The following is a 22,456-nucleotide window of genomic DNA, read 5'->3' as shown; positions in this document are numbered from 1 at the left end:
CTGTAGGAGGGAGGGGAGCAGCAGAGGCAGCTGATCAGATTATCTCAACCTTAATGACAAAGAAGCTCCATGAGCTCCTCACACGTTGTTGGAGGTGAGGGTGGAGGAGACAGGGGAGAGGGAGAGCCCTTCAAAAGGAGCAACTTGTGTTAGAGATATTAAAAAGATCGATACACAGCAATTAGCACAAACCTGATTTATTTGATTTTTCTGCAGAATATAAGCCATTTATCGAGCCGGAGTTTATTAACATCAGCAGAAACAGACTCCAATGAACATGATTCAGCCCAGGATGTGATTAATAGCAGAGTTCTGCAGTTTCTTGTGAACTTGCTGGTGTCTCATCAGGGAGGATGACTGGGTGAATCCCTTCCCACACTGGGAGCAGATAAATGGCCTCTCCCCAGTGTGACTTCGCTGGTGCACAATGAGTTCAGATGATGTCTTGAACCCAGTCCTGCAGTAAGAGCATCTGAATGGTTTCTCATCAGTGTGAACACGTTGATGGGACATCAGGTTCCCAGAACTTTTATAGCACTTCCCACAGTCTGGGCATTTAAAAGGTCTATCATCAGTGTGAACTCGCTGGTGTGTCAGGAGGTTGGATGACTGAGTGAATCCCCTCCCACACTGGGAGCAGGTGAACGGTCTCTCCTCAGTGTGAATTCTCTGGTGTACAGTGAGATCAGATGATGTCTTGAACCCCGACCCACAGTGAGAGCAACTGAACGGTCTCTCGTCAGTGTGAACACGTTGATGGGTTACCAGGTTCCCGGAACTTTTAAAGCACTTCCTGCAGACTGGACATTTAAAAGGTCTCTCATGAGTGTGAACTCGCTGGTGGGTCAGCAGTTGGGTGGAATCAATGAATCCCTTCTGACACGCGGAGCAGGTAAACGGTCTCTCCCCAGTGTGACTGCGTCGATGAGTTTCCAGCTCTGATGGGTAATTGAATCCCTTCCCACAATCCTCACATTCCCACGGTTTCTCCCCGTTGTGGCTGCATTTATGTTCTGGTAAGTGAGATGATTGGCTGAATCCCTGTCCACACACACCACACGTATACAGTTTCTCCACATTGTGAATGGTGCTTTTTCCTTCCATGTTCAAATTCTGATGATATTCAGATTATGATAATTTGGGCGACTCTGTCAAATCCTGATGCAATGTTTGGTTTCAGTTTCCCGACTGCAAATCCTCCCCATCTAATCCCCTGTGAAATTGATTTAAAACAGAAAAAAATGGAGTGAGAGAATCCATAAAAACACAAAGGTAATTGAGCTGAATGAATCTGTTAATTTGTGGGCCGGCACAAGGAGAAAGTGACCATGAAAGCTGCTGGATTGTTGTAAAAACCCAACTGTGTCACCAATGTCCCTCAGGGAATGGAACCCGTCACCTAGCTGAGGTTTACACAAGACTTTGTCCTCTACAGCAACATCAGGAGAAGACCAAACAGAGTCTGCTCTGTCATTCAATACCACTGTTGCTGATCTTGGCCTTCCACTTTCCAGCGCTACCCATATTCCTCGACTTCCCGAGAGATCAGAAATCTCTCCATCCCAGCCTGTAACATATTAATTGATGGAGTATCCCCAACCTGCTGGGTTAGAGAACTCTGTGTGATGAGAAAGAAAAGACAGAAGAGTCGGTGAGACAGGGAAGAAAGAAATTTTGCAGACTTTAAGCTAAACCAGAACTTGGGCAGAATCTCCCACACATAGAATTTACAGTGCAGAAGGAGACCATTCAGCCCATCGAGTCTGCACCGGCTCCTGGAAAGAGCACCCTACCCAAGGTTAACACCTCCACCCTATCCCCATAATCCAGTCACCCCACCCAACACTAAGGGCAATTTTGGACACTAAGGGCAATTTATCATGGCCAATCCACCTAACCTGCACATCTTTGGACTGTGGGAGGAAACCGGAGCACCTGGAGGAAACCCACGTACACACAGGGAGGATGTGCAGACTCCGCACAGACAGTGACCCAAGCCGGAATCGAACCTGGGACCCTGGAGCTGTGAAGCGATTGTGCTATCTACAATGCTACCGTGCTGCCACCTCAACCTCCACTATAAGGAAGGGTCAGGATGGCAGGTGTATGTTAACACCATCATCCCAAGTTTCACTCCCAAGTCACACACCATTCTGACTTGTCTGACATCTGGTAATGGACAATCAGAAATTTCTTCCATTTAATATTGGGAAGGCTGAAGCCATTGACTTCATTCCCCGCTACAAACTCCACTCCCGAGACACTGACTCCATTCCCCACCCTGAAAACTGTCTGAGACTGAACCAGACTATTCACAACCAGGGTGAAATATTTGACCCCAGGATGAGTTTCCAACCACATATCCACATCACCAGGACCAGCTATTTCCACCTCAATAACATCGGCCGACTCCACCCCAGTCTCAGCTCATCTGCTGCTAAAACTTGTAATCCTTTGTTACATTTAGACTTAACTATCCTAACGCACTCCAGGCCGGCCTCCCACATTCAACCTCTGAGGCTATCCAAAACTCTGCTGCCCAGGTATTTACTCACACCAAGTCTTGATCACCCATTACCCCTGTGCTCACTGGCCTACAAAGGCTCGGAGTTAAGATGCAACAAAGGTTTACGTTTCTCAACCTTTTTTTCCCCAAATCCCTTCATGGTTCCTCCTCTCCCTATCTCTGTAATCTCCTCCAACCTCACAACCCTCTGACCTATCTGTGCTTCTCTAATTCCAGCCTCCTTAGCATTTCATATTTTAAATCGCTCCATCACTGGTGGTCATTCTGTCAGTTTCCAAGATTCCAAGCTCTGAAATTCCTACTGAAACCTCTCCACCGCACTTTCCCCCTTTTAAAATATTCCGTAAAACCACCTCTTTGACGAAACATTTTAAAATCTGCACGGATATCTCTTCGTGTGGCTCACTGTAAAATATTACTTTATAAAAATCCTGTGAAATGCAGAGCGAAACTCCATCTCCACGTGTGTAGGACTGAGCCTAACGCAGCTAAAAGTGGTGCACAGAGCTCACCTAACCAGTATCCGAATGACCCGGTTCTTTCCAGAGGTGGAGGATGAATGCCAACGGTGCCAGGAAGGCCCGGCCAACCACACCCACATGTTCTGGGCCTGTCCCAGATTTGTCAGGTTCTGGATGACCTTCTTTGAGGCAATGGCCAAAGGTTGTGGGGGTGAGGGTGAAGCCATGCCCAAATGTGGCAATCTTCAGAGTATCAGAGCAGCCAGAACTTTTTGTGGGGCAGGGGCCTCCCTAATCGCCCGCTGGAGAATCCTGCTCTGCTGGCAATTGGCAGCACCACCCAAAGCGGTAGACTGGCTATCCGAACTGGCCGAATTTCTAAGGCTGGAGAAAATAAAATTTGCCATCCAGGGGTCAGATGACGGTTTGCACAGGACATGGAAGCTGTTCACCAACTTGTTCCAAGATCTTTTGTAGCCAGCAACCAGTAGAGTGGGGGTGTTGGGGGGTTGGGGCGATATGGTGTCAGGTTGCAAACAAGCCACAGGAAAAAGTGCAGAAGGAGATGGGGGGGGGGGGGGCGCAAAAGTAGGCAAAAGAGTCAAGGGAGAGAACCGCAGGGCACGCTGAAAACCAAGTAAATGGTAAAGACACACGGTAAATATGCGATTGGGCCAAACTGGGGATTGTAACAGAGACAGATCGGCTAAAGAAGGAGCGCGGCCAGAGCGGAAGGGGAGACAATTGTCTGAAAATATATGTGTTGATTTCTGTTTGTCTCGGTCTTTTGTCGTCTTGTTCTTGTAACTTTAATTTCTCCCTTTTTTTGCACGGGTACGCAACAGGCAACTTGTGACATGCAACTTACAAATTTAAGTGTGCAACTTAAAATGTGAAAACCCAATAAAAACAATTTTTTTTAAATTAAAAAAAAACTTGGAATGTGCTATTACACAAAAGGTGCTATATAAATACATATTGTTGTTGATTTGGACATACATCATTGTTCCTTCGCCATCGCTGGGTGAATAATCTGTAACTCTTTACCTAACAGCACTGTGGGAGCAACTTCACTACACAGACTGCTGTGGTTCAATAAGGTCAAACATCATCTCCGCCACAGGAAACTGGGCATTGACAAGATATGTTTGTGACTATGGAGAGAGAAAGAAAGTCACCGTTTCACATTATTCTGAATGAATTACAGAGAAGAACAATGGTGCAGAACTTGATGCTGAATGCAAATGCAGAAGGAGAAGAGAAATGGACTATAGAGCAGGGAAAACAATTCCCAACTGTGGAAGATACCGTGGGAAGATAAAACTGATTATTCAGCTGCAAATGGTCAGGGGATGGACAGTGGTGGGAACCTCATTTAGACAGTCAGTGGAAGTGATAGCAAAATATAGATAGATTGGAGAGTTGGGCAGAGAAATGGCAGATGGAGTTCAATCCAGGCAAATGCGAGGTGATGCATTTTGGAAGATCTAATTCAAGAGCGGACTATATGGTCAATGGAAGAGTCCTGGGGAAAATTGATGTAAAGAGAGATCTGGGAGTTCAGGTCCATTGTACCCTGAAGGTGGCAACGCAGGTCGATAGAGTGGTCAAGAAGGCATACAGCATGCTTGCCTTCATCGGACGGGATATTGAGTACAAGAGTCGGCAGGTCATGTTACAGTTGTATCGGACTTTGGTTAGGCCACATTTGGAATACTGCATGCAGTTCTGGTCGCCACATTACCAGAAGGATGTGGATGCTTTAGAGAGAGTGCAGAGGAGGTTCACCAGGATGTTGCCTGGTATGGAGGGTGCTAGCTATGAAGAAAGGTTGAGTGGATTAGGATTGTTTTCATTGGAAAGACGGAGGTTGAGGGGGGACCTGATTGAGGTCTACAAAATTATGAGAGGTATGGACAGGGTGGATAGCAACAAGCTTTTTCCAAGAGTGGGGGTGTCAATTACAAGGGGTCACGATTTCAAGGTGAGAGGGGGAAAGTTTAAGGGAGATGTGCGTGGGAAGTTTTTTACGTAGAGGGTGGTGGGTGCCTGGAATGCTTTGCCAGCAGAGGTGGTAGAGGCGGGCACGATAGCATCATTTAAGATGCATCTAGACAGATATATGAACGGGCGGGGAACAGAGGGAAGTAGGTCCTTGGAAAATAAGCGACAGGTTTAGATAAAGGATCTGGATCGGCGCAGGCTAGGAGGGCCGAAGGGCCTGTTCCTGTGCTGTAATTTTCTTTGTTCTTTGTTCCAGTTAAAATAAAGTAGAAGAAAAGTCGCCATGTTTACCCCTTTGAGGGGGAGAGATGACTGGTGGTGATTTAACCTGAGGATCACCACATCTTAGTCCTTCATGAATAAACTCAGCTGGTACAGGTATTGAACCCGCGCTGTGGACCTCTCTCTGCATCACGAACCAGTTGTCTGGCCAACTGAGCTTAACCGGTCCCCAAAATGGGGGACGGGGCTGATGGGGGAGGGAGCCTTCGACAGGCCCATTGAGGTGGGTCTGGTGCACAGGGTACTGTGGATGAGGCTGTAAGTGGGGAAGCCACTGAGGGCAATGGTGGTGGGGGCTGTATTGGTTCCTGAATGAAGAGAAGATCTTGAGGTAGGTGAGGCAGACCAAGAAGTGCGCCTGGGAGCGGAGTGAGCTGTGGATTTATCAAGACCTGGGAACGGAGCTGGGCAAGGAGAAGGCCAAGTATAATCGGATAAAGGCCACCCTCTACAAAAAGGGGATGATGTTCAGGGTTTTGTAACCTGCATCTTGTGGGTGATGCATTAAAAGCAAGAATTTTACTTTGACTTTATGAGAGACCATGGCCTGGGAGAAGTGTGAGAACATTGAACTTGCAGAGGAGTTCTGTGTAAATAGTGAGGCATATTGGGTGGGTGGATTGGGCATGTTACAATGGGGGAGTGGAAATGGTGAGTGTGCCTTTTGTTTTTCTTTCTTTGTTGGGAGGGTTGGGGGGAGAGGGGTGGATTGTGAGTGGTCAGGGAAGAGTTAGGGTTAGCGACCATCCTAGCTGGGTGGGATAGTTAATGAGGGTGAAGTGGGGGGTTGTCAGGAGGAAGGTGTGAGGGACGGGGAATGGGTTGGTTCTTTGTTTGGGTCTGTGCAAGAGGGAGGGTGTTGTGGGTGTGGTTGGTGTAGCCCAGTTGGAAGGAAGAGATGGCGGCGGACATGTGATGCCGCCCAGGGGCTGGCTTAAAAAGAGTATGGCTGATTGGCAAGGAAGGCGGGGTGAGGGAGGTGGGGGGGGGGGGGGGGGGGGGGGGGGGGGAGGAACTTCCGACCAGGCTGGTCATGTGGAACATGCAAGGGTTGAATGGAACCATTCAGCGGTCGTGTGTTTTCGCGTTCTTGAGGAGTTTGAAGGCGGACGTTGGGTTTTTGCAGGAGACTCAACTGACCTTGGGGGAATTGGAGAGGTTGAGGAAGGGTGGGGCAGATGTTCCACTCAGGGTTAGACATGAAGACGGGCGGGGGGGGGGGGGGGGGGGGGGGGTGGCGGTGTTGGTTAATAAGAGGGTGGAGTTTGAGGTGGGGGATATTGTGGCCGATCTGGGGGTAGATATGTGATTGTCAGTGGGAAATTGGAGGGGATGCTGGCAGTACTGGTGAATGTTTATGCCCTGAATTGGGATCAGGTGGACTTTATGAGGCGGGTGTTAGTGAGGATTCCAGACATGGACACGAATAGGCTGATTATGGGGATAATTTCTATACTGTTCTCGATCCAAGATTGGACCGGTTGAGTCCTAAGTCATCGAGGGTGTCGGTGGTGGCTAGGGAGTTGAGGGGGTTCATGGATTGCATGGCGGGAGGCGGGGGGGTGGCGTGGACCAGTGGAGGTTTGGGAGCCGAGGGCAAAGGAGTTCTTGTACTTCTCACACGTACACCGTGATGGATAAGGCGGGGGGTGGCCAACTCGAAGTAGTCAGTGATTGTGGTTTCCAACCATGCACCGCACTGGGTGGATGTCAGGTGAATTGGACATTCTGAATTCTCCCTCTGTGTACACAAACAGACGCCGTAGTCTGGTGACTAGGGGATTTTCACAGTAACTGCATTGCAGTGTTAATGTAGGCCTACTTATGATAATAAAGAATATTATTATTTGCTGGTTGTTCAGGGGAGGCCCAACAGCCACAGTGGAGGTTCGATGTGGGGCTGTTGGCGGATGATGGGATGTGAGAGCGCGTGAGGGCCGCCTTTCAGGGCTTTGTGGAGCTGAATGACGCGTGGGTGGTCACGGCTGCCACGTTGGGGGAGGCACTTCAGGCAGTAGATAGGGCTGAATTTATTTTGATCCGGGCGCATAGGGAGAGTGTGGAACGAGAGGAGAGGGCAAGGCTGGTAGATGAGAGTGGATTGGAGGTACTTGGTGGCACCAGAGAAGAGGTTGTTAAAGGAGAGGCAGAGGCTCCAGATGGGTTACTGTCCACAGGGAAGGCGGTGGGGCAGTTGCGGAGGGCCTAAGGGGCAGTGTACGAGTGGGGGATAAGGAAAGTAGGATGCTGGCCCACCAGCTGAGGAAGCAGCCAACCACGAGGGCGATCGGTAGAGTAAGGGATGAGAAGCGTATGGTGGTGACGGACCCACAGGGGGTGATTTGAGGCCTTCTACGGGAGCCTGTACAAGGCGGAGCCTCTGCCTGGGGAGGAGGGGATGAGAGATCCTGAATGGGTTGGAGTTCCTCAGAGTGGAGGAGGAGAGGGTGCAGGGACTGGGGGAAGGGGGGGGGGGGGTCCCTGTTTGGGCTGAGGGAGGTGTTGGACTGCTGGAGTGCGACACAGGCAGGGAAGGCTCTGGGGCAGGACGGATTCCCAGTGGAGTTTTATGAGAAGTTTGGTGTGGAGTTTAGTAAGGATGTACAATGAGGCAAGAGGTTGGGGGGAGTCTCCCCCACATTGTCGCATTCTTCCATCTCCCTGATTTTGAAGAAATATAAGGACCCGGAGGAGTGAGGGTTATACCCCCTGAAATCACTGCTTAATGTTGAAGCAAAGCCGTTGCCAAAGGTGCTGGCATCATAAATAGGAGATTTGTGCCAGGGTGATAGGGGCGAACCAGACAGGATTTATGAAGGAAAGGCAGTCGTCGGTGTATGTGTGCAAGCTACTTAATGTTATTATGATGCCCTTGAAGTGGATGCAGGTAAAGGAAGTAGTGGCAATGGACGCCAGAAGCCTTTGATTGGGTGGAGTGCGTGTATTTATTGGAGTTGTTTGTTTGGTTTGGGTTTGGTCAGGGGTTCTGGATTGGATTCAGCTGCTGTACAGGGCGCCAATGGTGAGCGTTTGAACGAACAGGAAGTGCTTAGGGTACTTCGGGCAGGCATGTCAAACAAAGAACAAGAACAAAGAAAAGTACAGCACAGGAACAGGCCCTTCGGCCCTCCAAGCCTGTGCTGACCATGCTGCCCGTCTAAACTAAAATCTTCTACACTTCCTGGGTCCGTATCCCTCTATTCCCATCCTATTCATGTATTTGTCAAGATGCCCCTTAAATGTCACTATCGTCTCTGCTTCCAACACCTCCTTCGGCAGAGAGTTCCAGGCACCCACTACCCACTCTGTAAAAAATACTTGCCTCGTACATCTCCTCTAAACCTTGCCCCTCGCACCTTAAAACTATGCCCCCTGGTAATTGACCCCTCTACCCTGGGAAAAAGCCTCTGACTATCCACTTGTCTATGCCCCTCATAATTTTGTAGACCTCTATCAGGTCGCCCCTCAATCCATCGTTTCAGTGAGAACAAACCGAGTTTATTCAACTGCTCCTCATAGCTAATGCCCTCCATACCAGGCAACATCCTGGTAAATCTCTTTTTCACCCTCTCTAAAGCCTCCACATCCTTCTGGTAGTGTGGCAACCAGAACTGAACACTATACTTCAAGTGCGGCCTAACTAAGGTTCTATACAGCTGCAACATGACTTGCCAATTCTTATACTCAATGCCCAGCCAATGAAGGCAAGCATGCCATATGCCTACTTGACTTGACTTCTTAGGGCAGCACGGTGGCATTGTGGATAGCACAATTGCTTCACAGTTCTAGGGTCCCAGGTTCGATTCCGGCTTGGGTCACTGTCTGTGTGGAGTCTGCACATCCTCCCCGTGTGTGCCTGGGTTTCCTCCGGGTGCTCCGGTTTCCTCCCACAGTCCAAAGATGTGCAGGTTAGGTGGATTGGCCATGATAAATTGCCCTTAGTGTCGAAAATTGCCCTTAGTGTTGGGTGGGGTTACTGGGTTATGGGGATAGGGTGGAGGTGTTGACCTTGGGTGGGGTGCTCTTTCTAAGAGCTGGTGCAGACTCGATGGGACGAATGGCCTCCTTCTGCACTGTAAATTCTATGAAAACTACCTTCTCCACTTGTGTTGCCCCTTTCAGTGACCTGTGGACCTGTACACCTAGATCTCTCTGACTGTCAATACTCTTTGAGGGTTCGACCATTCAGTGTATATTCCCTACCTGCATTAGACCTTCCAAAATGCATTACCTCACATTTGTCCAGATTAAACTCCATCTGCCATCTCTCCGCCCAAGTCTCCAAACGATCTAAATCCTGTTGTATCCTCTGAGTCCTCATCGCTATCCGCAATTCCACCAACCTTTGTGTCATCTGCCAACTTACTAATCAGACCAGTTACATTTTTCTCCAAATCATTTATATACAGTACGAACAACAAAGGTCCCAGCAATGATCCCTGTGGAACACCACTAGTCACAGCCCTCCAATCAGAAAAGCACCCTTCCATTACTACTCTCTGCCTTCTATGACTAGCCAGTTCTGTATCCATTTTGCCAGCTCACCCCTGATTCCATGTGACTTCACCTTTTGTACCACTCTACCATGAGGGACCTTGTCAAAGGCCTTACTGAAGTCCATATAGACAACATCCACTGCCCTACATGCATCAATCATCTTTGTGACCTCTTCAAAAAACTCTATCAAGTTAGTGAGACACGACCTCCCCTTCAAAAAACCATGCTGCCTCTCGCTAATACGTCCCTTTGCTTCCAAATGGGAGTAGATCCTGTCTGAAAGAATTCTCTCCAGTAATTTCCCTATCACTGACGTAAGGCTCACCAGCCTGTAGTACCCAGGATTATCCTTGCTTCCCTCCTTAAACATCACGTCTTTCGGGACTTGTGGGTGGAAACCGGAGCGCCGGAGTAAATCCACGCAGACACGGGGAGAACGTGCTGACTCCATACAGATGATGACCCAAGCCGGGAATCGAACCTGGGACCCTGAAGCTGTGAAGCAACATTGCTACTCACTGTAGATTATAGAACAGTACAGCACAGAACAGGCCCTTCGGCCCTCGATGTTGTGCCGAGCAATGATCACCCTACTTAAACCCACGTAACCCGTATACCCGTAACCCAACAATCCCCCCATTAACCTTACACTACGGGCAATTTAGCATGGCCAATCCACCTAACCCGCACATCTTTGGACTGTGGGAGGAAACCGGAGCACCCGGAGGAAACCCACGCACACAGGGGGAGGACGTGCAGACTCCACACAGACAGTGACCCAGCCGGGAATCGAACCTGGGACCCTGGAGCTGTGAAGCATTGATGCTAACCACCATGCTACCGTGAGGCCCCAATACTCTGTGCTGCCCTAATTTGAGGGCACTGATTTTGTTGCCCTTACATTTTCACCAGTCTGGTACTCCAGACCACTACTCCAGTGGTGGTTTCGGCATTATGGGTGTGGAGCCAGTGTAGGCAGAACTTCGAGCTGCAAGCATGTCGTTGTGGGCGCTGATTATGTAACAACCAAAGATTTGTGCAGGCGGGGCTGGATGCGATGTTCAGGGGGCGGCAGCAGGTGGGGATAGAGTACTTTCGCGACTTGTTTGTGGGAGGTAGGTTTGCGGGACTGGAGTTGGAGGAGACGTATAAGTTGCCGATAGGGAATTGTTTTAGGTACCTGCAAGTGACAGATTGCGTGAGGAGAGAGGTACGTCCTTCCCAGGGCTGCGGCCTCCGGTGTTGCAGGACAAGTTCTTGTCGGACGATAATATTGGGGAGGGGAACGTGTCGGACATCGACAGGAAATTGATGGAAGGGACACTCTGGTGGAGGAGATTAAGGGCAAATGGGAGGAGTTGGGCAGGCAGGTGCGGGCTGGGACGTGGAAAGTGTAGAGATGTAGATTTCTGGCGAACTATAACCAAGGCATGATGGGATACTTGGCCATAATTGTGGTGTATTGAAAATACTGCTGAGAGGCAGGAATAGTTGGAAGGTCCTCTTTCCTGTGTATTGTAGTGTCACCTCCTTATCTGTATTTATCTGTTTCCACACATTGTCACACACACATAGGCATGTATTGATACATTATCCATACAGCTAGAGTGCATCCTGGCTTTGTCAGGACTCACAGTTTGAAGCTAATTAAGGTCTATTAGGATTTTAAGCTGAGTAAGGTTCTTTTTTTTAGGCGGCAAGTTTCAAAGTCATGTGGTTTACTCCAGTGTATAAATATGGAGGAGAGCAGCTTACTTTGGATTCTCGCCCTAACCCTTGTTTAGGCACAGTCTCCCTTTGTTGCAAGTAAAATAAATAAACTGTTGATGTTAGCCTGTATTTTGTTGGTTGAGTCTTACTCGGAGTCGGGTTTTCTACACAAGGCGCCTTGCGGACTTTGAACACATCCTCGTCGTGTGCGAGGTTAAGGTTCATCCACTCTAGGGTGGTGTATCGAGCCCACATGACAGTTGCGAGGATGAGCTGGGTCTTTACAAGGGTGGAGGATAGGTGTGGGCAGTGTGTGTGTGTGTGTGTGTGGGGGGGGGGGGGGGGCACGAAACACGTCCACATGTTTTGGGCGTGTCCAAAGCTGAGGGGGTTCTGGCAGGGGGTCTTGGATGTTATGTTTGAAGTTCTGGGTGTAGTGCCGGGTCTGGAGGTGGCGATATTCGATTTGCCGGAAGACTCGGGAGTCCAGGTGAGGAGAGAGGCCAATATATTGGTCTTTGCCTCCCTGATAGCTTGTGTTGGCGGAACTCCGAGCCAGCAAAGGCAGGGGTGTGGATGAGTGACCTGGCAGAATTCCAGTGGTTGGAGAAGGTCAGGTTTGCTTTACGGGGGTCAGACAACCCTGAGAAGGGGTTCACCTGGAGGTGGAAGCCGTTCATTGGTTTCCTCAAGGTGCATTGAGGAGTTAGCGGGGCGGGCAGGGGGAGAGAAGGAATAAGGGGGGAAAATTAAGGTGGCAGGGGAGGTTGGGGGCTTGTGCTTTCTGTTCATGTTGATGTTTTGGTCTGATATTTTCAAGTATAGATGTAAAAAGCCTTGAAAATTTTAAAATAAATTTAGAGTACCCAATTATATTTTTTTCAATGAAGGGGCAATTTAGCGTGACCAACCCACCTAACCTACACATCTTTGGGTTGTGGGGGTGAAACCCACACAGACACGGGAAGAATGTGCAAACTCCACACAAACAGTGACCTGGGCCGGGATTCAAACCCGGGTCCTCAGCGTCGCAGGCTGCAGTGCTAACCACAGCGCCACCTGCCGCCCTAAAATGCCTTGAATAACAATATATATTTTTTTAAAGCACTGGAGTCAGAAAAACCTCCCAGTTGAGGAAATATATTTATTTTTAATTAATTTACGGGATATGGGCATTGCTGTTTAGACCAGCACTAGTTTAAAAGTGGCAAGAGTAGATTGACTACTACGGTTTATTTTTGAGTGCCCATATTTTCCTTATTTATTATTCATTTCCGGGATGTGGGCGTTGCTGGTTAGGCCAGCATATATTGCCAATCCCTAGTTGCCCTTCAGAAGGTGGTGGTGGGTTGCCTTCTTAAACCGCTGCAGTCCTTGAGGTGCAGGTACACCCACTGTGCTGTTAGGGTGGGCATTCCAGGATTTTGATCCAGAGACTGTGAAGCACGCAATATCAAGTCAGGCTGCTGAGTGACTTGGAGGGGAACCTCCAGGTGGTGGGGTTCCCAGGTATCTGCTGCTCTTGTCCTTAGACGGTAGTGGATGTGGGTTTAGAAAATACTGTCTCAGGAAACTTGGGTGGGTTCCTGCAGTGCATCTTAGAACATAGAACATAGAACACTACAGCGCAGTACGGGCCCTTCGGCCCTCGATGTTGCGCCGACCTGTGAAACCATCTGACCTACACTATTCCATTTTCATCCATATGTCTATCCAGTGACCACTTAATTGCCCTTAAAGTTGGCGAGTCTACTACTGTTGCAGGCAGTGCGTTCCACACCCCTACTACTCTCTGAGTAGATGGCACACATGGCTGCTACTGTTCGTTGGTGGTGAAGGGATTGAATGTTTGTGGAAGGAGGAGCAATCAAGCTGGCTACTTTGTCCTGGACGTTGTCGAGATTTTTGAGTGTTGTTGAGCTGCACTCATCCAGGCGGAGAATATTCCATTGTACTCCTGACTTGTGCCTTGTAGATGGTGGACAGGTTTTTTTTGGGAGTGGGGGTGGAAGAGAAGGGGGTGTTCAGGAGGTAAGCTACTCGCCGTAGGATCCCTAGATTTTGACCTGCTTTGGTAGCCACAGTATTAATGTGGCTAGTCCAGTTCTGTTTCTGATCAATGGTAACCCCCAGGATGTTGTTTGTGGGCGATTCAGTGATGATAATGTAATTGACTATCAACGGATGATGGTTAGATCCTCTCTTCTAGGAGATGGTCATTGCCTGGTACTTGTGTGGCACGAAAGTAACTTGCCACTTGTGAGCCCAAGCCTGAACATTGTTCAGATCTTATTGTAGTTGGACATGGATTGCTTCATTGTCTGAGGAGTCACAAATGGTGCTGAACTTTGTGCAGACATCTGCAAACATCCCCACTTCTGACCTTATGATGGAAGCGAGGTCATTGATGAAACAGCTGAGAATGTTGGGCCCCGAGGACACTACCCTGAGGAACTCCAGCAGTGTATCCTGGAGCTGAGATGATTGACCTCCAACCACCACAACCATCTTTCTGTGTGTCAGGAATGACTCCAAACAGTGGAGAGTTTCCTGCCCTATTCCCATTGACTTCAATTTTGCTGGGCTCCTGGATGCCATACTAGGTCAAATTCTGTATTGATGTCAAGGGCAGTCACTCACACCTCACCTCTGGCATTCAGCTCTTTTGTCCATGACTGAACCAAGGCTGTATGAGGTCAGGTGCTGAATGACCCTGGTAGAATATAAACTGAGCCTCAATGAGCAGGTTATTGCAGTGCTGTTTGATAGCACTGTTGGGCCACTCGTTCCATGACTTTGTTGATGGTGGAGATTAGACTGATAGGGCAGTAATTGGCAGGGTTGCATTTGTCCTGTTTCTTGTGTACAGGACACACACCTGGGCAATTTTCCACATTGCCGGGTAGATGTCAGTGTTGTACTGGATCCACTTGGCTAAGGGTATGCAAGTTCTGGAGCACAAATCTTCAGTATATCGCCGGAATATTGTCAGAGCCCATAGCCTTTGGAGTATTCAGTGCCTTCAGCCGTTTCTTGACATCATGTGGAGTGAATCAGATTGGCTGAATACTGACATCTGTAATGCTGGGACCTCCGAAAGAGACCGAGATGGATCATCCACTTGGCACTTCTGGCTGAAGATTGTTGCAAATGCCTCAGGCTTGTCTTTTGCACATTTGTGCTGGGCTCCTCCATCATTGAGGATTTGTACTACTTATGGAGCCTCGTCCAACAATGAGTTATTTAATTCTACTTCTGCTGATGGCCCACAGCGCCTCATGGATGCGAAGTCTTGAGTTGCTGGATGTGTTTGAAGTCTATCCCATTTAGCTCAGTGTTAGTGGCACACAACACAATGGAGGGTATCCCCAATGTGAAGATGGGACTTTGTCTCCACAAGGACTGTGGGGTGGTCACTTCAACCAATTCTGACTTCCGGTGGCAGCCATGAGTGGTTGCACACAGGGCAGCTCCTGCTTGAAGGCACAGAAAAGAGCTCTTTTTACCCGATACTATGTGGAATTTTGATGAAAAGGTGTAGGTGAAGGTCGGAGGAGTAGTTTCCCTTGGGAGTGGTATGCCTGCCGGTTACCAAACCCAGCAGAAGACGGTGAGAGACCAAGCTAAAGAGTTGGAGGAGACCCGTGGTGCAGCAGCAGCCAGTTCAAGGATGGCTGCAGGGGAAGGACTGCTACAAGGTGGAAAGCCGCAGATAGAGCAGTTGATGGCTTTTATTAAGGAGAAATTCCATCAGTAGGGAACTTCTACTGATTCCACCATGGACAGATGTATCTGCAGAAGGCAGACTGAAATGAAATGAAAATCGCTTATTGTCACGAATAGGCTTCAATGAAGTTACTGTGAAAAGACCCTAGTCGCCACATTCCGGTGTCTGTTCGGGGAGGCTGTTACGGGAATTGAACCGTGCTGCTGGTCTGCTTTCAAAGCCAACGATTTAGCCCAGTGTGCTAAACAGCCTGGTGAGGATAAGGTCAAATATGTCTTTCCCTTGGGGAGCGGGCTGATGTCACCATGCAATTGTCAGTGTGTGATGATGTCACAGACACAAAACATCTGGGCCAGTGCAAACCTGTGATCACCACACGTTGTGGAGGATGGAAGGGTCCTGAGAGAGTGCAGCGATTTATCAGAATGATTCAAGGAATGAGGGATTTTAATTGTCAGATTAGATTGGAGGATATAGGCTTGTTCTCCTTGGAGCAAAGGAGATTGATGGGAGATTTGAAAGACGTACAAGTTTATGATAGATATAAATAAGGCAGGTAAGGAAAGGCTCTTTCCATAAACTAATTTTAGAAGGATTATAGACACAGATTTAGACCTTGGATGACAGATGGATGATGTGAAGAAGAAATTTTACACTGTTAAGATGTAATGACCAGGAACTCAATACTTACATTCAGAGGCTGAGAATATCTGGGTCCTGATAAATTGAGTCACTGCCAGCTTTTGATGTGATGTTTGGTTTGAGTTTTCTGTTCGCAAATCCTCATATCCTGCAAAAAGGAGTTTATAAAAATTCCACCAGTCAGTCCAGGATAGTAAATAACAACATTGTCTCCTTCTGCTGCCGGCAAAAGGATTGTTGCGCATGCGTCCTGCTCCACAACCGCTCTCCCGGGCCGAGCAGAGGGAATATTCCAGGCATTGCTGGACTGCTCGCTGCAATCGCGGGGCTGGAAGTTTCTGATTCAGGGTCTGCGGCCTGCACCGAGTCTTTATGAAGCCTCCTTGTTTACTACGCTGACTGCATTCCCACAGCCCACTCACCCACAAACCGTTATTCTGGTACAGTCGCCATTTTCTCACCCGCTCTCCGCGGCTCCGGTACAGACCAGCACTGCGCATGTCCAGGGAAAAGACCGCAAGGCGCATGCTCGATTCACACACCGACATGTGTACCCGAAGGATCACTTGCTGTTTGGATAGGGCACATTCTGGTCCGCTATGAATGCTGGGTGAGAGTGCTCTCATTGGAAGCCAACATTGTCGTAGCCATAATTTTTTTAGTGTTCTGACGATGATGAGAGTCTCAGGGACAAAATATAAAATTATTCATTCAATTGTTACAATAAAGCTCATGGGCATCTACAACAGTCCTGTCCTGGGTGAAATGAAGAACAGGAAAGGGACACTTCGATGTGAATGCACTGGTGTCTTAGCACGTGAGGTGCAGAAGTTATTTGTTTTCCATACACCGAACATTTATGTTCCGTCTTATCAGTAAGAACGAGCCTATTGGGGATTAAATTATTTGAGCCTTTAAATTCGGATTGTTAACTGATGTCCAATCCGGGCAAATCCCAGAGCACACAGGAAGGATCCCTGAATCTTCTCCAACAGATGTGTATGTTGTTGTGTCAACTAATCAACTACTTGGAACTATGATGTTGTTGCCATTACAGAGACCTTGTTGAGGGAAGGACAGGATTGGCAGCTAAACGTTCCAGGATTTAGATGTTTCAGGTGGGATAGAGGGGGATGTAAAAGGGCTGGTGGTGTTGCGCTACTGGTTAGGGAGAATATCACAGCTGTACTACGGGAGGACACCTCAGAGGGCAGCTAGGCTATATGGGTAGAGATCAGGAATAAGAAGGGTGCAGTCACAATGTTGGGGGTTTACTACAGGCCTCCCAACAGCCAGCGGGAGATAGAGGACCAGATAGGTAGACAGATTTTGGAAACGAGTAAAAACAACAGGGTTGTTGTGATGGGAGACTTCAACTTCCCCAATATTGACTGGGACTCACTTAGTGCTAGGGCTTAGACGGGGCAGAGTTTGTAAGGAGCATCTAGGAGGGCTTCTTAAATCAGTATGTAGACACTCCAACTAGGGAAGTGGCTGTACTGGACTTGGTATTGGGGAATGAGCTCGGCCAGGTGGTAGAGGTTTCAGGAGGGGAAATTTCCAGGGAACTAGAGGAGCATTTTAGGAACAGTGACCACAATTCAGTAAGTTTTAATGTGCTGGTGGACAAGGATAAGAGTGATCCAAGGGTGAATGTGCTAAATTGGGGGAAGGTTAATTATAACATTATTCGGCAGGAACTGAAGAACCTAGATTGGGGGCAGATTTTTGAGGGTAAATCAACATCTGACATGCGGGAGGCTTTCAAATGTCAGTTGAAAGGAATTCAGGACCAGCATGTTCCTGTGTGGAAGAAGGATAAATACGGCAAATTTCGGGAACCTTGGATAACGAGAGATATTGTACGCCACATCAAAAAGAAAAATAAGGACTATAAGGCTATAAGGGCTGTAAGGCTGGGAACAGATGACGCCTGTGTGGAATATAAGGAAAGTAGGAAGGAATTTAAGCAAGGAGTCAGGAGGGCGAGAAGGGATCATGAAAAGTAATTGGCAAATAGGGTGAAGGAAAATCCCAAGGCTTTTTACACATACATAAAAAGCAAGAGGGTAGCCAGGGAAAGGGTTGGCCCACTGTGAATAAAGAACAAAGAACAATGAAAATTATAGCACAGGAACAGGCCCTTCGGCCCTCCCAGCCTGCGCCGTCCAGATCCTTTATCTAAACCTGTCTCCTGGCAAGGGAATCTATGTGCAGAGCCAGAGGAAATGGGCAAGGTACTAAATGAATACTTTGCATCAGTATTCACCAAAGAGAAGGAATTGGTGGATATTGAGTCTGGAGAAGGGTGTGTAGATAGCCTGGGCCACATTTAGATCCAAACAGATGAGGTGTTGGGCGTCTTGAAAAATATTAAGGTACATAAGTGCCCAGGGCCTGATGGGATCTACCCCAGAATACTGAAGGAGGCTAGAGAGGAAATTGCTGAGGCCCTGACAGAAATCTTTGGATCCTCACTGTCTTCAGGTGATGTCCTGGAGGACTGGAGAATAGCCAATGTTGTTCCTTTGTTTAAGAAGGTTAGCCAGGATAATCAAGGGAAATACAGGCCGGTGAGCCTTACGTCAGTGGTAGGGAAATTACTGGAGAGAATTCTTTGAGACAGGATCTCCTCCCATTTGGAAGCAAATGAAAATGAAAATGAAAATCGCTTATTGTCACGAGTAGGCTTCAATGAAGTTACTGTGAAAAGCCCCTAGTCGCCACATTCCAGCGCCTGTCTGGGGAGGCTGGTACGGGAATCGAACTGTGCTGCTGGCCTGCTTGGTCTGCTTTCAAAGCCAGCAATTTAGCCTTGTGAGCTAAACCAGCCCCTATGGACGTCTTAGTGAGAGGCAGCATGGTTTTGTGAAGGGGAGGTCGTGTCTCACTAACTTGATAGAGTTTTTTGAAGAGGTCACAAAGATGATTGATGCATGTAGGGCAGTGGATGTTGTCTATATGGACTTCAGTAAGGCCTTTGACAAGGTCCCTCATGGTCAACTGGTACAATAGGTGAAGTCACACGGGATCAGGGGTGAGCTGGCAAGGTGGATACAGAACTGTGTAGGTCATAGAAGGCAGACTGTAGCAATGGAAGGGTGCTTTTCTAATTGGAGGGCTGTGACGAGTGGTGTTCCGCAGGGATCAGTGCTGGGACCTTTGCTGTTCGTAGTATATATAAATGATTTGGAGGAAAATGTACCTGGTCTGATCAGTAGGTTTGCAGACGACGCAAAGATTGGTGGAATTGCGGACGGCGATGAGGACTGTCAGAGGATACAGCAGGATTTAGATTGTTTGGAGACTTGGGCAGAGAGATGGCAGATGGAGTTTAATCCTGACAAATGTGAGGAAATGCATTTTGGAAGGTCTAATGCAGGTAGGGAATATAGTGAATGGTAGAACCCTCAAGAGTATTGAAAGTCAGAGAGATCTCGGTGTACAGGTCCACAGGTCACTGAAAGGGGCAACACAGGTGAAGAAGGTAGTCAAGAAGGCATATGGCATGTTTGCCTTCATTGGCCGGGGCATTGAGTATAAGAATTGGCAAGTCATGTTGCAGCCACACTTGGAGTATAGTGTTCAGTTCTGGTCGCCATACTACCAGAAGGATGTGGAGGCTTTTGAGAGGGTGCAGAAGAGATTTACCAGGATGTTGCCTGGTATGGAGGGCATTAGCTATGAGGAACGGTTGAATAAACTCGGTTTGTTCTCACTGGAACGACGGAGGTTGAGAGGCGACCTGATCGAGGTCTACAAATTTATGACGTGCATAGACAAAATGGATAGTCAGAGGCTTTTCTCCTGGGTAGAGGGGTCAAATAATAGGGGGCATAGGTTTAAGGTGCGAGGAGCAAGGTTTAGAGGAGATGTACGAGGCAAGATTTTTACACAGAGGGTAGTGGGTGCCTGGAACCCGCTGCTGGAGGAGGTGGTGGAAGCAGGGACGATAGTGACATTTATGGGGCATCTTGACAAATACATGAATAGGATGGGAATAGAGGGATACGGACCCAGGAAGTGTAGAAGATTTTAGTTTAGTCGGGCAGCATGGTCGGCACGGGCTTGGAGGGCCAAAGTGCCGGTTCTTGTGCTGTACTTTTCTTTGTTCTTTGCTCTTTGATCAAATTAATTCAATACTACATTCAGCTGATGAATAAACTTTTAAAAATATGATTTTCCAGCTCAGATTGGAATCTCTGATCCTTTTGACAATGAGTTCAACATTCTCATCTAAGGAAGAGAGAAACACGGAACTGATAAATCTGAAATAAAAATAGAATGTTTTGGAATTTTAAAGAGGTCTGTTACATCTGTAGAGCGAAAGAAACATAGTTTTCATTTCAGATCTGGGACGTTTTTCAGCAGAGCTGTGCCAAATAAGTGCACGGACCTGACAATTAACTGAAAATTGATCAGCCAGTTGGTTTTCAGGACATTCATAAAGCCTTCTGGTTACTTTTAATGACTTTTAAAAAATGCATTGATATGTACAGGTTCTGCTGGTTGTCTGCAAGTCAGAGTCAAGTTCTGCAGAATTCTCTGTTCTCTATTAGTGTCATGGAGCAAGAAATGTGTGAATTGTCCCACTGACACACAGTATGAAAGTAACTTGCAACTTGTTTCCTTCTCATTGCTTCTTGTTTTCGACAGGTTAATCACCTGGAATAAACTTCAGGCCCAGGGTGCTGGGAGGTAAGTGACCAGAGATTTCAAGACCAAGTAATTGATTTCTGATTTAATGTTAGAAAACGGTTCTGTACTCAGTAACTTTTTTGACAGAGGTTGCTGGTCTCATCCACTCGTGTGATTAAAAAGAATAACAACTGACCTAATGTTGTAAGCAGTATATTCCAGTCTTCACATTTTGTCTTCATTGGGCAGCACCTTATCCCAGGCATCAGCCACACATATATATCCCCATAAGACACATACTTGGGCACATGAGATGTGAATTGGACTCCAGGGGCTGGATTCTCTGAAAACCGGCACGATGGCAGGGACCCGGCGGCGTAAACGGCACGGATCACTCGGGCGTCGGGCCCCCCCAAACGTTGCAAAGTCTCCGGGCCCGAATGGACGAGCAGCGGCGTGACGCCATTCGTGACGGCGTCACCCGCCATGGACGTGCTGCATCACTGACGCCGCGCGATGTCAGTGCACAAAAGACGCGGCCCCAACCCCCCCCCCCCCCACCCCCCGGAAGACCCGCTAAGGTGGACGCCCGCCGCGCAGCCCCGAGGTTCCAGGATGCAGTAGAGGAGAAGAGGGAGGCCCTATACCCCGGACATGGCCGCAGGGTCGCACCATGCCTGAGCCGGTGCCTGTGGAGGGTGGTGGCAGAGGCCGTCAGCGCTGTGGCCAAGGACAGGCACCCAGTGCCACAAGAAGGTGAGTGACCTCGTCAGGGCAGCCAGGGTGAGTCCCCCCCCCCCCCCCGCACCCCTCCCCCCCGATGTGCGGCACACCCCTAGGTGCAACCAACCCTAACCCAACCCTAACCCTAATGTTCTGTGCACCTCTGCCAAGGTACGTGCAACCGCTGCGTGCATTCATATACCTGTCTAACACTGTTGCCCTTTACCCCTGCCACCCACACGCCTGCCCCCCACAAGAGAAGCGCGCACACAACAGAGAGCATGAGAGGACTGGAGGGGGCCCAGCTTATGAGAGACCACTCACTGTTCATGAGGAAACGGCCCTGGAACTGGCAGGCGGACCTGAGGACCGGGAGGTTGCCGATGCAGAGGTCAGGGGCCCACCAGCAAGTGAGCCACCCATGGCCTGTCCCCATTCCCCCATATCCCCCCTCCCCCATATCCCCCCCTCCACATATCCCCCCCTCCCTCATATCCCCCTCCCCAAATCCATCATATCCCCCCTCCCCCATATCCCCATATCCCCCTCCCCATATCCCCCTCCCTCATATCCCCCCTCCCCCAAATCCCCCTCCCGATATCCCCCTCCCACATATCCCCCCTCCCTCATATCCCCCCTCCCCATATCCATCATATCCCCCTCCCCCATATCCCCCATATCCCCCTCCCCCATATCCCCCCTCATATCCCCTCTCCCCCATAACTCCCCTTTTCCACCCTCCCCATACCCCCTCCCCCACATCTCCATTCCCCCATATCCCCCCTCCCCATAATCCCCCCTCCCCCATATCCCCCTCCCTCATATCCCCCCCTTCCCATATCCCTCGATCACCGCCCGCGTGTCTAACCATGCATGCTGTATTGTGTACTGCAGGACCAAACGTTGCGGCACCCATCCCCGCGGATGCCGACCGCCCGCAGGACGCCCCAGGGCGGCCACGAGAGAGCGAGAGACCTGGCCCCTCTGGCATGCGACGCCCGCAGGATGCCCCAGGGCGGCCACGAGAGAGGGAGAGACCCGGAGCAATAGGGAGATGACCTCCCACTGTTTCGTGCAGGTGTGGCGACGCAGGCGTGTGACACCTAGTGATGAGGGGAGCAGCCACAGGCCCCCGTCGCAGCTGAGCCAGGACACCACTACCCAGGGCAGCCCTACCCAGGACAGCCCTACCCAGGACAGCCCTATCCAGGCCACCCCTACCCAGGACAGAACTACCCAGGACAG

At 49.1% G+C, this 22,456-nt stretch overlaps 1 protein-coding gene across 2 annotated transcripts; it reads right to left on the bottom strand.

The window, feature by feature from the left end:
• Positions 1–181: 181 nt before the first annotated feature.
• On the bottom strand, positions 182–16,379 carry LOC119951998 (gastrula zinc finger protein XlCGF71.1-like). 2 transcript variants are annotated; one of them, XM_038775453.1, is made up of 3 exons: positions 16,312–16,379; positions 15,900–15,998; positions 182–1,213 (listed from the first exon to the last, which is right to left on the bottom strand). In XM_038775453.1, exon 3 carries the CDS (start codon positions 1,102–1,104, stop codon positions 283–285), a length of 822 nt encoding a protein of 273 aa, XP_038631381.1. In that variant the 5' UTR covers positions 1,105–1,213; positions 15,900–15,998; positions 16,312–16,379; the 3' UTR covers positions 182–282. The 2 variants fall into 2 exon arrangements, with proteins under 2 accessions (XP_038631381.1, XP_038631380.1); XM_038775452.1 differs by having other exon boundaries at positions 16,273–16,375.
• Positions 16,380–22,456: the final 6,077 nt, after the last annotated feature.

Source organism: Scyliorhinus canicula, chromosome 17 (assembly GCF_902713615.1).
Source record: "Scyliorhinus canicula chromosome 17, sScyCan1.1, whole genome shotgun sequence".
Classification (NCBI taxonomy): Eukaryota; Metazoa; Chordata; class Chondrichthyes; order Carcharhiniformes; family Scyliorhinidae; genus Scyliorhinus; species Scyliorhinus canicula.
The sequence above is the reverse complement of the archived record's forward strand: the minus strand, read 5'-3'. Positions and strand labels throughout refer to the sequence as shown.

Excerpts from the sequence above, each read along its gene's own strand:
- LOC119951998 (XM_038775453.1), bottom strand. The coding sequence starts at position 1,104 with ATGGAAGGAAAAAGCACCATTCACAATGTGGAGAAACTGTATACGTGT.